Here is a 13,108-nt window from a genome sequence, read left to right as displayed (position 1 = left end):
GAGAACAGCAAGGACTTTAAAATGAATATGAGTCCTGATTCTCTTCATTTTCAGCTTTAAGAAATGGGGCTTAACTCTAAGCCCCATTTCCTCATTTGTAGAAAAGAAACCATATCACTAACCTGGACAGGTTTTTGTTTTTGTTTTTGTTTTTGTTTTGTGACAAAGTCTTGCTCTTGGACAGGTTTTTATAAGGACTTCAAATGAGATAATATAATGGGTCTCAATTAATGTGTTTCTTTTCCCCTCTCTGTAGCAACATCAAAACTTGTCATGTGGTTTGTGTCACTTATGGAATATTTGTCTAAGGTCAAGATCTAAGAGCCATGCTGAACTACAGTCCTCACATATCAGTAAATCAATGATTTTTCTTCTTTCCTGTTATTTACTGCATTTAAATCATGAAAATCCTAGTAATGGTAGGGTGGAGGGGGTGAACTTACTAATAAAGTTCATTCAAGATTGAGGAAAGAAATGAAGGACAGTGTTTGTGCCAGGAATCACCAACTCAAATATCTACAGGGATCATCCCTGTAATAGAAATAAGAGAAGCAGCTTGGGCATAACAGTAGGAAAAGATGAGGATGATGGCAAACTCTAAAGCAAGCAGTGGCAACAACTTGATTTACCCCAACTGTCTCCATGCAAGGATGCAAGCCCAGTGATGCTAGAGCTTTTAGGTTTTGACGAGACACCAGCAGTTGTTTGTAAAATTTTCTGAATTCTAAACATTAGCATCAAGTTTGATTAACAACAAACATAACCTGTAGGCCAAATAAGAATTATCTGAGCCAAATTCAGTCCATGGACCATCAGGTGACAGCTTCTGATTTATAAATCATCACCATGATCACCACATGGCCGACCCTGGCAGAATCTCAAAAGCGGTCATGAACGTGAGCCACGTCTTCATTACCACCCGTAACTTAACTGTGATCTCCTTCACTTTGTATTCAACAAACACCAACAAGATAAAGCTAAGGAAAACTTGGAAAGGACATTTCAGAGAAGTAAATTTGCCTGGACTAATGATCTTCAGGGAGAAATTTTACCCAAGATTTCTTCAATGCTTTCTTCGACAAGTCCAGGGACCCTTGGTATTGAAAAATCTGCCTTCTGATGGCAAAGGACAAAAGAGACAGGTCAGCCTGGACTCAGGAGCTCACCCTCCCCCATGACAGCCGGCTGACCTTGACAGGAAGAGTGGTGGAAAGTGCCTGGCTCTCAAGCCCACTGACATTTGGAAGCACAGGTGCAGCCCAGAGCCCTGGCAGGATTTGGCCAGGCGTTCCTGTGACAAGCCCAGGCCTGAAAGGGAGACTCAAGACTCCCCTGACAGTCTGAGCAGGAGGTTGAATCTGTCACTGTCTGGCTGGCAGGTCTGAAAGGGTTGTCTGTGGCAAGCGCTGATACCCGATGCCTGAATAGGAGCTCAGTCAAGCAGGCATTTGTCACAGAAAACTCCCTCAACTCATATTTCACAGGGTGATCAGAGGCCGGTGAGGTAGGGACCAAAGTGGCTCATCACCAGAATATTAGCAATGGTGGTTATCACACAGGGACAGCTGGGCTGGAGCCAGGGAAACCCTCTTTGGAGACAACAAATGTTCAATGCCCCCAGGGTGGTGGGGATACAGCCTGCCAGGCCCAACCCTGCTACTTCCATACGTCAGTGCATGGTGCTCCAACACTACCACCATGAGGCTCCTGAAGGAAGGAACTCAGAGAGGCTATTCCATGCTGGGAAGAAGGCACACAATTCCAGGTAGTTCCAGGATGGCGGCTGACCCCTGCCTAGCTTCCTTTCAGACCCAAGCCCCTGGCCTTTTGTTTCAACAGCCTCTCCGAAGTCAAAACAAGGCAAGCCCTTTGGGATTTATCCTTCTAGTGAAGAGAGTTTTATTTTTCTTTGCACCTCTACAGTGTGCTCTATGGGGCTTGATTCTGTGCTCAGTCTGACTGAATGGAAAATATCAAAGAGACAGAGGAAATGCCATCAAATTTAGCTTTGTCTCAGGAGTTTCACAAAGAAATGAGTTATTTCCTCTTCTCTTTCTAATTATTTTGGCAAGGCAATTGAGGGTAGTGATTATTGCCAAGTACCTCATCCATTAACTAAGCTGCCCCTACAACCATGTTACCCAGTCTACCCTGCATTGTAAGTGACTTAACCTCCTTTGGGAAACTTGAGAACCAAGTTATAATAATAAGCAAAAGATAAAACTTTTCTCACAACAATCACAGCTCTTTCAAATTCAATATCCAGATGATTTTGACATGACTAGCAGATTCATATAGTTGCAAATTGGGCAATAATTAGATAATTGTTAAAATACTCACAAATATCCAGGTATGGTGACATCAGTAATATGAAGAATAACCACTAACTCTTATTGGACACTTTGCATGTAATAAGCCTTCTTTGAAGCATTTGCATGGACATTACTGAGTACTCACAATAACCAATGAAATGGGGATATTATTAACCAGTATTACAGGGGAGGAAACAAAGGTCCAAAAGCTTTATAAAATTGTCCAAGACACAGTTTGGAAAGGCAGAATAGGGATTAAAAGTGAAGAGTACCTTACACATCATTAGTATTAAAAATGTATATTGATTAGAGCTGCTAAAGAGTGGTGCTGAAATAACTCAATTTAGGTCAGAACACCTTGACTTCGTCTACTATGTAAACAACACCTACCAATTAATGAGAAAAAGATGACTACTCTAACAGAGAAATAAGCAAAAAATAGAAAATTCACATAAAATTCTGACGGTGAACAAAAATTCATGTAAAATCTCACCAGTACTCAAATAATTAAAAATTAAAATGACATGATATGCTATCTTTTGCCTATCAAATTAACAAGTATCTCTCAAAGTTATAACATCCAGTAGAGGTGAGAGTGTACTATTAGCCACTACTGGAAGAAGTGTTGATTTTTACATTTCTAGGGGCAACTCGAGATAAAGTATGTCAAAATCCTGAAAGTGTTTTATATCTTCTACGGTAGTTTTAAAACATGGCTATAAATTCCTTGGTACTCTTCCCATTTAGTAATGGTGTCTGTATCCCTTTCTTATGAACTGAGATGTGATTGTGACTGCCTCAGCCAATGGAGTATGGCAAAAGTGATACCCCAAGACCGCTAAGGCTAGTTAATACAGCCCATGAACCTCTGCCTCACACCACTGGACTCCTCATTCTTGGAGCCCTGAGCCATCGCCTAAATAAAAAATACAGAGAGGCCATATCTAGTAACAACAGTCCACAGTCCTAGCTAAGCTTAGTCTTGGCGTCTTATCAGCTGAGGTCCCAGCATCATGCAGCAAAGAACAACCATCCCCACTGTGTTCTTTCTGAATTCTTAACCCACAATATATATGGGCATAATAAAATGGTAGTTGTTTTACCTCACTAAGTTTTGGGTCAGTTTATTATACAGCAATCAATAAGTGGAACAACCTTTTATGCAGTAATTATACTTCCGGAAATCTAAGGGAATAATAGAGACATGCAGAAAGAATTGTGAACAAAGATGTTGGGGCATCATTGTTTAAAACAGGGAAAAATTGAAAACATAAATATAAACAATAAGGATTTTTTTCATCCCCATGATGAAAAGCAGCAATTTAAAATCAGGTTTTAGAAGACTATTTAAAAATATAATAAGTTTTCATAAAATATTGTGTAAAGGGGGGTTTTAAATAACATAGAAAGCAGAATTTCTTTGAAGAAAAAAGGGCATATACCTATCTATTAAAATTAGATAAAAACACTCCAAAATTTAAACAGTGGCTATTTCTGAGTTGTGATATTATAGACGATTTCGATTTTGTTCTTCATGATTTTCTGTACTTCTAAAATTTCATAAAGTTCATAAAAGCAGTAGACAATTTGCTAATGATACATGGTAAGACCTCATTAAATCTTTGTAGATTTTAACACATTTTTAGAAGACCTGAATTCAAATTTCAGCAAGCTCTATCTCAATGTCTTTGGAAAAACACATTACCTGTCTAAACTTTAATTTCTCATCTAGAAAACCAAAATAACAATATTTACCTCAAATAATTTCAGGGAGTGGTTTTAGGATAGATAGGCCACTTTTAATTTTTTCCTAACTAGGTATCAGAGAAAAATATACATGCTTAAAAAAAACCTTCTTTTTAAATTGGTACTTAATAGATGTACATATTTTGGGTATTTATGGGATACATATGATTTTTCTTAAGAGACAAGGTCTTACTACATCACCCAGGCTGGAGTGCAGTGGTGGAATCATAGTTCACCGCAGCTATGATTTTTGAATTTTTGGGTTTAAGGGATTGTCCCATTTCAGTCTCCTTAGTCATTAGGCTTATAAGCATGAGCCACCATGCCCAGCTGATACTTTGATACATGCATACCATACGTAATGACCCAGTCAGAGTAATCTCCTCTAATGATTTTCATGAGGTTAAACTATACAATAACTATGCAAGTTTCTGTTACATATCTATGTACCTAGAGGGCATTTCATAAATCCCTTTTTAATTCAATGAGAAGCATTTCATCCAATGTTTCAAACACAGTCAGAATGAGTGTTCGAAATAAATATCTACAGCATTCAAGTGAATAAAAAAACAGTAGGACTTGGCTTCATATCTCACTTCTCATCCAAAACAAGTAGGGTTTGGTGAAGGCTGCAAAACACTCTCTCCCTCTCCCTGCCACACATGGACATTGATGACAGACAAACAGCAAGCTTTCCTGCTATGACAAGTAGATGGAAAACAAAAGCTTGGGGTAAAATGAACAGATTGGTCAGTAATTCATTTTGCTCTCTGCATGTGGAAGCCATTTCTGCTATTTTATCTGTTCCCACCATGACTGATGAAAGTCTTAGACCAAAAGCCTTCCAATGAGCTGTGAAAAGCCACCCTTTTTGTCTTCCTGGCATATCTTCTCCTTTTTATTATCCCTCCTTCCCATTCCCATGTCACATGCCAATCATTGATGATAGTTAATAATAACAGGAGCTAATAACTGTTGAGAACCACCCTGTGCCAGGCACTGTTCTCAGTACTCTTGTTTGTATTAACTCACTTATCTTCACCATAATGCTACCACACAGGTCCTATTATCATCTCTGTTTCTTCTATGAGAAATCTGAAACATGGAAGAGTTAAATAACTTTCCCAAGTGTGCACAGCTAGAAAGCAAGGAGACAAAGCTAGTCAGTCAAGCTCCAGGCACATAATCTCTATCTCTTATCTATACTGCTCTGAGTAATTAATATAATGACTTGATCCACTATACAAAACTTGGCATGAGGAGAAGAACAACAGATAACCTTTCACTAATCTTATTAGCAGGATGAAGCTCAATCCTACCACCTAACCCAAGGACTGTTCCTTCAGCAGTGGTATTATAAATAGAGAAAAAGAACAATTGCTCTTCCACACTGACCCCTGTGTTGCCTTCCCACATCACATTATCTTTAGTAGGATCCAAAGCTCCTTGGATATGCTGTATTAATAACTGTGTCCTGTGTCTGGTGCACCATCAGCCCATCTTAGAGCTTACTGAGGATTTGTTTAGTTGAACTGAAGAGGACCTGCCCAACTAGGCAGTTTCTACCTAATTCGTGTCTCCCAAGAGTGTCTCTTCAAAAGAAACACACACACACACACACACGCACGCACACACTATGTACTCATTCACATTGATGAATTGTGATGAATAAATGCTATTCCATATACTGTGAAGTGGTCTGGGTGTGGAGTTAGTGCCTTAGGAAATGCTAACATCTGAGCTTTAGAAATGAGTGGAGATTGATAAATGACATCTGTAATCCCCACCTAGGTTTTGAATCAGTTAAGGAATAACACAAGAATAAGACAGGTGGAATCCAAAATAGAGTATCATGATTTTACTGGTTAAGCTGATATTAGAGAATGTGATTTATATTTGTGAGTCAATGAGTTTTACATACCTGAACTTCACCATTAGACAGATGCATATACTCAGTTCTAGGAAGTGCTTTCTTCTGGTTGGAGAACTCAGGCTCTCTGTAGGCAGGTCTGCACCTAAAAACAAGACAGATTTGAAGCCCATGCCCATTATCTCTTTCCAAACTTACTAATGAAACTAAGTCACTCTTCCTCCTCTGTGGAAGAGTAAGTAAAAAGATAGTAAAGGCCATAGAATTCTGGCCCTCTCCCTGCTGTGACTCTTGGGCGAATGAGCACCAGAAAGTCATAAAGAGAAGGGTTTGGTAGGTCTGATAACAGCTAGTAAATTTCATCATCACTGAATTGACCACTTGGCTTCACAAATGATCTACATTCCTATTGCTCACTTATCTGTAGAATGTATATAGTTGCATTTAATATCAACAATTTAAAATGTTCAGCTTTAAGTTTGTGCTGCAAATCCAGAACTAAGTATTCCATAAATTCAACCCCACTTCTTTTCGTGTCATGCAGCCCTGATCGAGGCCGTAAGCTTTCTGAAAATACAGCTCCTTTTGCTTCGTGGCATTCCTTAGAATACAATACATATGATAATTTATTTACAATGTTTTTCCTCAATTCATGCATTAAGAAAAAATAAATCTCATTGGCTCTTCAACATGCAATTCAAGGAGGAAGAAAACAGGGGCAGCCACAACTTACAAACAGACTGTGTTCAAGTTATTCATTTATGTGTCAGTTTGGGAAGATAGAAAAAAATTTACCTATAGAAGGTCTGAAAGGTAGAACTTTGGATACAAAAGTGCACACACACACACACACAAAAGTAAAATGTATCTAAGGTTCAGGTAACTTACTCTGCAAAGAATACTCTTGGCATTTTATTTCTGGACCTAAGATAGGGCACTAAATGTAAAGAATCAAGCCTGGGCGACTGGATATGGGGACAGCAGGAGCGGGGCAGAGTGCTGTGCACCTCGAGACTAGAAGAGCAGTCCGAGGTTTTCACTTCTCCTCCTTCCTTCCATCCTTGCTATTAGGTCAGCTTCCTGCTCCAAATTATGCTCAAGCCAATCAATCACCAGAGGTAAGTAGCAAGCCAGAGAAGAGGGCCACAGGTGGGAAGAGAACTCCATAGAGAGAAAGATAAGAAGGAAAAGGGAAGAACACACTGTTGCCCAGCAAAGGGGAGGAGAGTTCCTGCAGCCAAGCTTGGCTAGGGAGGCCCTTTGTATGTGAAATACATTCACCTAGCAAACAAGGCTGAAGTAAACCTTTCAGAACTGATCTGAATTCTACCATGCTAAGATATTTAGTGTTGTGACTAAAAACAGACTGGAGTGAGTCAGGTCTCAGCTCCAGGGCCACTACTTACCACCTATGGGACCTGGGCAAATATTTAAGCACTCTGTGCATGGTACAGAGTGATCATTAAATATTTACTTCATGCCAGGCACAGCTCCAAGCACCTGCATGTATTGCCTCATTTAATTCTCAACAAAATATGATTCAGAAACTAAGACCCAGAGAAGCTAAGTGTGGATGCTTATGCAGCCAGATCCCACTTCTCTGCAAAATCTACTGCCCCAACAGCAGATGGAAACACAGCGGATGGAGAGCCTTTCGTTCCCCACCCTCCAGAATGGTTCAGGGACAAAGTGCCCTTGTTCATGGTCACACCCTTTCCACAGTGACCCACTTCAATGACTGATCAGTGTAGGGGTAACTCCACTCAATTTGGAATATTTCTGACGGGTCATTCTAGCTCCAGAGCCCCACTCCTGGGCCACTCGACTAGTCTTCTACCCAATCTTGCTTTGTCCCCTCCAATCTATACATCCCCTCTTATGTAGGCCTGGATTTTCATTGGGAAGATGGCTCAAATAAAGATTTTGCCTTTAAACTGCCATATAGAATTTTAAGTAAACAAGACAAAGCCATCTGCCTTCTGCCTGTAGGAAATAGTTGTTTTTTTTTTTTTTTTTTTTTTTTGAGACTGAGTCTCGCTCTGTAAGCCAAGCTGGAGTGCAGTGGTGCTATCTCAACTCACTGCAACCTCTGCCTTATGGGGTCAAGTGATTCTTCTGCCTCAGCCTCCCGAGTAGCTGAGACTACAGGTGCACGCTACATCCAGTAATTTTTTGTATTTTTAGTAGAGACAGGGTTTCACTACATTGGCCAGGATGATCTTGATCTCTTGACTCTGTGATCCGCCCACCTCAGCCTTCCAAAGTGCCAAGGCTGTGAACTACCACACCCAGCCAAGGAGTAGATCTTATGTTAATAGAATCTCTCCTAACTCCATCTCTCTCTCCTCCTTCAAAGTATTGTCAGTGGCATGCCAAGTCAGTGGTAGAGCAACAGGTTAAGATTTCCTGAGGCCCAGAAATGAAAATTAGAAGAAAAACTAAAGAAGTCTATAGAGCAAGCTCCCTCTTTGGCTCTCCCAGCTGAAAACTATGCTTTTTTTTTTTTTTAATTTAGTGAGAGGTTGCCCACCCAACCTCTTCTTTTAAAAACAAGCTGCTTGTCTGAAAGATTATTTTCTACAATGGACAGGCTAAAACATTTTCCAAATTAGTATTTTCTCTCACTCTGTTGGTATTCTCATTTTAAATAGTGAGGCCAGTTTCCACAATACAGAAGACCAAAATTGCCTAATGTTGTTTTAAACAACTGTGCATTCCCAATATAATACCTTGGTTTGCCTGTTTCTGCTGGAAGACTATAGCTACCTCCTTTACTATAACAGTATTTCATTTGCAAACATGCCACAATGCCTAAATGTAACCTAATTAGCAATCTAGAGCTCCTGAGTCTCAGAGCATTTTCCCACCTTCTAGCTTTCCAGCGGCACTGCTCTAGTTGTCAATGTAAAGCTATATCCAAAAGCCATGAGAGTATAAATAGAAACAGAAAACACAGTCACATCCCCTCAATTTTCTGGCATGTGACTTTTTTTAAAGGTTTTGTCTCCCATTAAAGAGTATACAGTTCCAAGTTCCATGGCTGCCAGGATCCCCTGAATAATCCAACATGTCACTTTTCATGCCATTTCCTGGGGTGCTGCTAATCAGGATGGGGCACTACCGCAAACCTCACCCTAGATCTGCTGCTGCTTTGCGGAGTAATGGTGTTCAGTCATACATGGACAGATCACCTTGCCTCTGATCTGTCCATGTCAGTGATATAGTTTTGATGCAGCAGACATTGCACTGGAGTAAAGAAGAAAAAGTAGCAAAGATGAGGGAGAAGACTTAGCAGCTCAAAAGCTTTGAAAATTTTGATTTCATTGAAATGAAAACATGCCTTATCTACCTTCTTTAGACATTACTGATCACATTAATTCCAGATGAAAAGTAAGTCAGTAGGTATCCTTTTTTTTTTTTTTTTCATTCTGGTGAAGTTTTTCTACAGGGAGTCTGTAAAGGAAAACTTTCTCTCCTTGTGCTCCTAGGCAAAGCATTGAAGTACAATCCCACTGAAATCAAAGGGACAGCTAGAAGGCACTCCTAATCACCAGCTCTCTGAGTTCTTTCAAGACTTGAATACAACTGTCAATTACCAAGTTCTCTTTGTAGGCCAAGCAAGTAGCAGTGAATTCAAGGTTTAAATCAAACCTGCCAAAAAGACAGAGCTAACTTTTCACCTCTGATAGCAGTATCCAATGGTAGACCCAAGAACCGATGGTAAACTAAGACATTAGGAAAACATCATCAAAGCAACTATCAAAGAAATTATTAAAATGTATTTAATGTAAGATCACATGACCACAGTTACTATATTTTCCAAACCAAAAATTACATAGTCTAACCATAACTCTCTAATGAATGACTGTCGAATACTAGGCACCACTCTCAACACTGAAGATGAAGTAGTGAACAAAACAAGCGAAGTTGACCGGGCGCGGTGGCTCAAGCCGGTAATCCCAGCACTTTGGGAGGCTGAGGTGGGTGGATCACGAGGTCAACAGATCGAGACCATCCTGGTCAACATGGTGAAACCCCGTCTCTACTAAAAATTACAAAAAATTAGCTGGGCATGGTGGCGTGTGCCTGTAATCCCAGCTACTCAGGAGGCTGAGGCAGGAGAATTGCCTGAACCCAGGAGGCGGAGGTTGCGGTGAGCCGAGATTGCGCCATTGCACTCCAGCCTGGGTAACAAGAGCGAAACTCGGTCTCAAAAAAAAAAAAAAAAAGCGAAGTTTCTGCCTTATGGATGCTACATTGTAATAACAAACAGATATACAACACAATATTTCATAATTATAAGTGTTATAAGAAAAATTATTAGCATGGTCCCATCTCTTTCATGCCCTTCACATTTAAATCACATCTGAATCATTAGAAAACAGTGAAAAGGGCTAAGAATTTAACCAAGAAATGCTAAGAATTAACAAAATCCACCATTCCTCTGGGAGGAGGGATTGGGGAAAGCTGAAGGGGCTCATTCTCTATGTAGTCATCTCATATCACTGATTGAATGAGGGAGCTACCTGCACATCCAGTCCAGGATCCTTCAATGCTAAATTACATCTAAATCATTCTAGACTGCAGAGAATCTATTCCACTTTTAATGTTTTACATGACTTATTAGTCTGTTCTCACACTGCTGGTAAAGACATATTGAGACTAGGCAATTTAAAAAGAATGAGGTTTAACTGGACATATAGTCCAATGTGACTGGGGAAGCCTCACAATCATGGTGGAAGGCAAGGAGGAGCAAGTTCCATCTTACATGGATGACAGCAGGCAAAGAGAGAATGAGAAGGATACAAAACTGGAAATCCCTGATAAAACCATCAGATCTTGTGAGACTTGTTCCTCACCACAAGACCAGTATGGAAAAAACAGCCCCCATGATTCAATTATCTCCCACTGGGTCCCTCCCACAACATGAGGAACTTATGGGATACAATTCAAGATGAGATTTGGGTGCAGACACAGAGCCAAACCATATCATTCTGCCCCTGACCCATGCCAAATCTCATGTCTTCACATTTCAAAACCAATCATGCCTTCCCAACGGTGTCCAAAAGTCTTAACTCATTTCAGCATTAACTCAAAAGCCTCATCTGAGACAAGGCAAGTCCCTTCCACCTATGAGCCTATAAAACCAAGAGCAAACTAGTTATCTACTAGATACAATGGGAGTATGGACATTGGGTGAATACAACAATTCCAAATGGGAGAAATTGGCCAAAACAAAGGGACTACAGGGCCCATGCAAGTCCAAATTCAGTGGGGCAGTCAAATCTTAAAACTCCAAATTGATCTCCTTTGACTCCATGTCTCACATCCAGGTCACGCTGATGCAAGAGGATTCCCATGATCTTGGTAGCTCCACTCCTGTGGCTTTGCAGGGTACAGCCTGCCTCCCAGCTGCTTTCATGGGCTAGCATTTAGTGTCTGCGGCTTTTCCAGGTTCAAGGTGCAAGCTGTCAGTGGATCTACCATTCTGGGGTCTGGAGAACAATGGCCCTCTTCCCACAGCTCCAGTAGGCAGTGCCCTAGTAGGGACTTTGTGTGCCAAATCTCTGGTAAAACATTTGAAAATCCCTGATAAAACCATCTGATCTCATGAGACTTATTCGCTACCAGAAGAACTGTATGAAAAAAACAGCCCCATGATTCAATTGTCTCCTGCTGGGTCCTTCCCACAACACATGGGAATTATGGGAGTACAATTCAAGGTGAGATTTGGGTGGGCATAAAGAGCCAAACCATATCATTCTGCCTCTGGTCCTTCTGTACTGCCCTAGCAGAGGTTTGAGAGCCCACCCCTGCAGCAAACTTCTGTCTGGGTATCCAGGCATTTCCATACAACTTCTGAAATCTAGGTGGAGGTTTCCAAACCTCAATATTGACCTCTGTGCACCCACAGGCTCAACACTATGTGAAAACTACCAAGGCTTGTGTCTTGCACCATCTGAAGCCATGCACACAGCTTGGGGGCCCTGGGCCTCACCCATGAAACCACTTTTTTCTCCTTGGCCTCCAGACCTGTTATGGGAAGGGCTGCTGTGAAGACCTCTGACATGCCCTGGAGACACTTTCCCCATTGTCTTTGGGATTAACATTTAGTTCCTCATTACTTGTGTAAATTTCTGCAGCAGGCTTGGCTTCAATTTCTCCTCAGAAGATGGAATTTTCTTTTCTATTGCATTGCCAGGCTGCAAATTTTTCACACTTTTATGCTCCATTATCCTTTTAAAACTTTTTTTTTTTTTTTGAGAAGGAGTCTTGCTCTGTTGCCAGGCTAGAGTATAGTGGTGAGATCTCAGTTCACTGCAACCTCCACCTCCCGGGTTCAAGCAATTCTCGGCCTCAGCCTCCTGAGTAGCTGGGATTACAGGCACCCACCACCATGCCCAGCTGATTTTTTTGTATTTTTAGTAGAGACAGGATTTCACCATCTTGGCCAGGCTGGTCTTGAATTCCTGACCTCATGATCCACCCACTTCAGCCTCCCAAAGTGCTGAGATTACAGATGTAAGCCACCTCCCCTGGCCCCTTTTAAAATTTTTAACAGCACACAAGTCACCTTTTTAATGATTTGCTGCTTAGAAATTTCTTCCACCAGATACCCTAAATCATCTCTCTCAAGTTCAACGTTCTACATATCCCTAGGGCAGGGGCAAAATGCCACCGGTGTCTTTGCTGAAACATAACAAGAATCGCCTATACACCAGTTCCCAAGAAGTTCCTTATCAACATTTGAAACCACCTCAGTCTGGACCTTCTTGTCCATATCACTATCAGCATTTTGGGCAAAGCCACTCAATAAGTCTCTAGGAAGTTCCAAACTTTCCCACATTTTCTTGTCTTCTGCAGAGCCCTGTAAACTGTTCCAACCTCTTCCTGTTACCCAGTTGCAAAGTCATTTCCATGTTTTTGGATGTCTTTTCAGCAACACACCACTCTCAGTACCAACTTACTGTATTAGTCCACTTTCATACTGCTGATAAAGATGCACCCTAGACTGAGCAATTTAAAAAAGAAAGAGGTTTAATTGGACTTATAGTTCCATGTGACTGGGGAAGCCTCACAATCCTGGCAGAAGGCAAAGAGAAGCAAGTGCCATCTTATATGGATGGCAGCAGACAAAGAGAGAATGAGAAAGACGCAAAAGCAGAAACCCCTGATAAAA

At 40.9% G+C, this 13,108-nt stretch overlaps 1 protein-coding gene across 6 annotated transcripts in view; it reads right to left on the bottom strand.

The window, feature by feature from the left end:
* LOC144581569 (uncharacterized) overlaps window positions 1–13,108 on the bottom strand; it is a 690,733-nt gene that overhangs the window by 552,343 nt on the left and 125,282 nt on the right. For all 6 annotated transcript variants that reach the window (XM_078365832.1, XM_078365835.1, XM_078365838.1 and 3 more), the window contains one exon: window positions 5,980–6,073. In XM_078365832.1, the coding sequence (XP_078221958.1) occupies window positions 5,980–6,073 (94 nt within the window). The remainder of the gene's footprint in view (window positions 1–5,979; window positions 6,074–13,108) is intronic.

This window comes from Callithrix jacchus, chromosome 2 (genome assembly GCF_049354715.1).
Source record: "Callithrix jacchus isolate 240 chromosome 2, calJac240_pri, whole genome shotgun sequence".
Lineage (NCBI taxonomy): Eukaryota > Metazoa > Chordata > Mammalia > Primates > Cebidae > Callithrix > Callithrix jacchus.
This window is presented reverse-complemented; position numbering and strand designations above follow the sequence as displayed.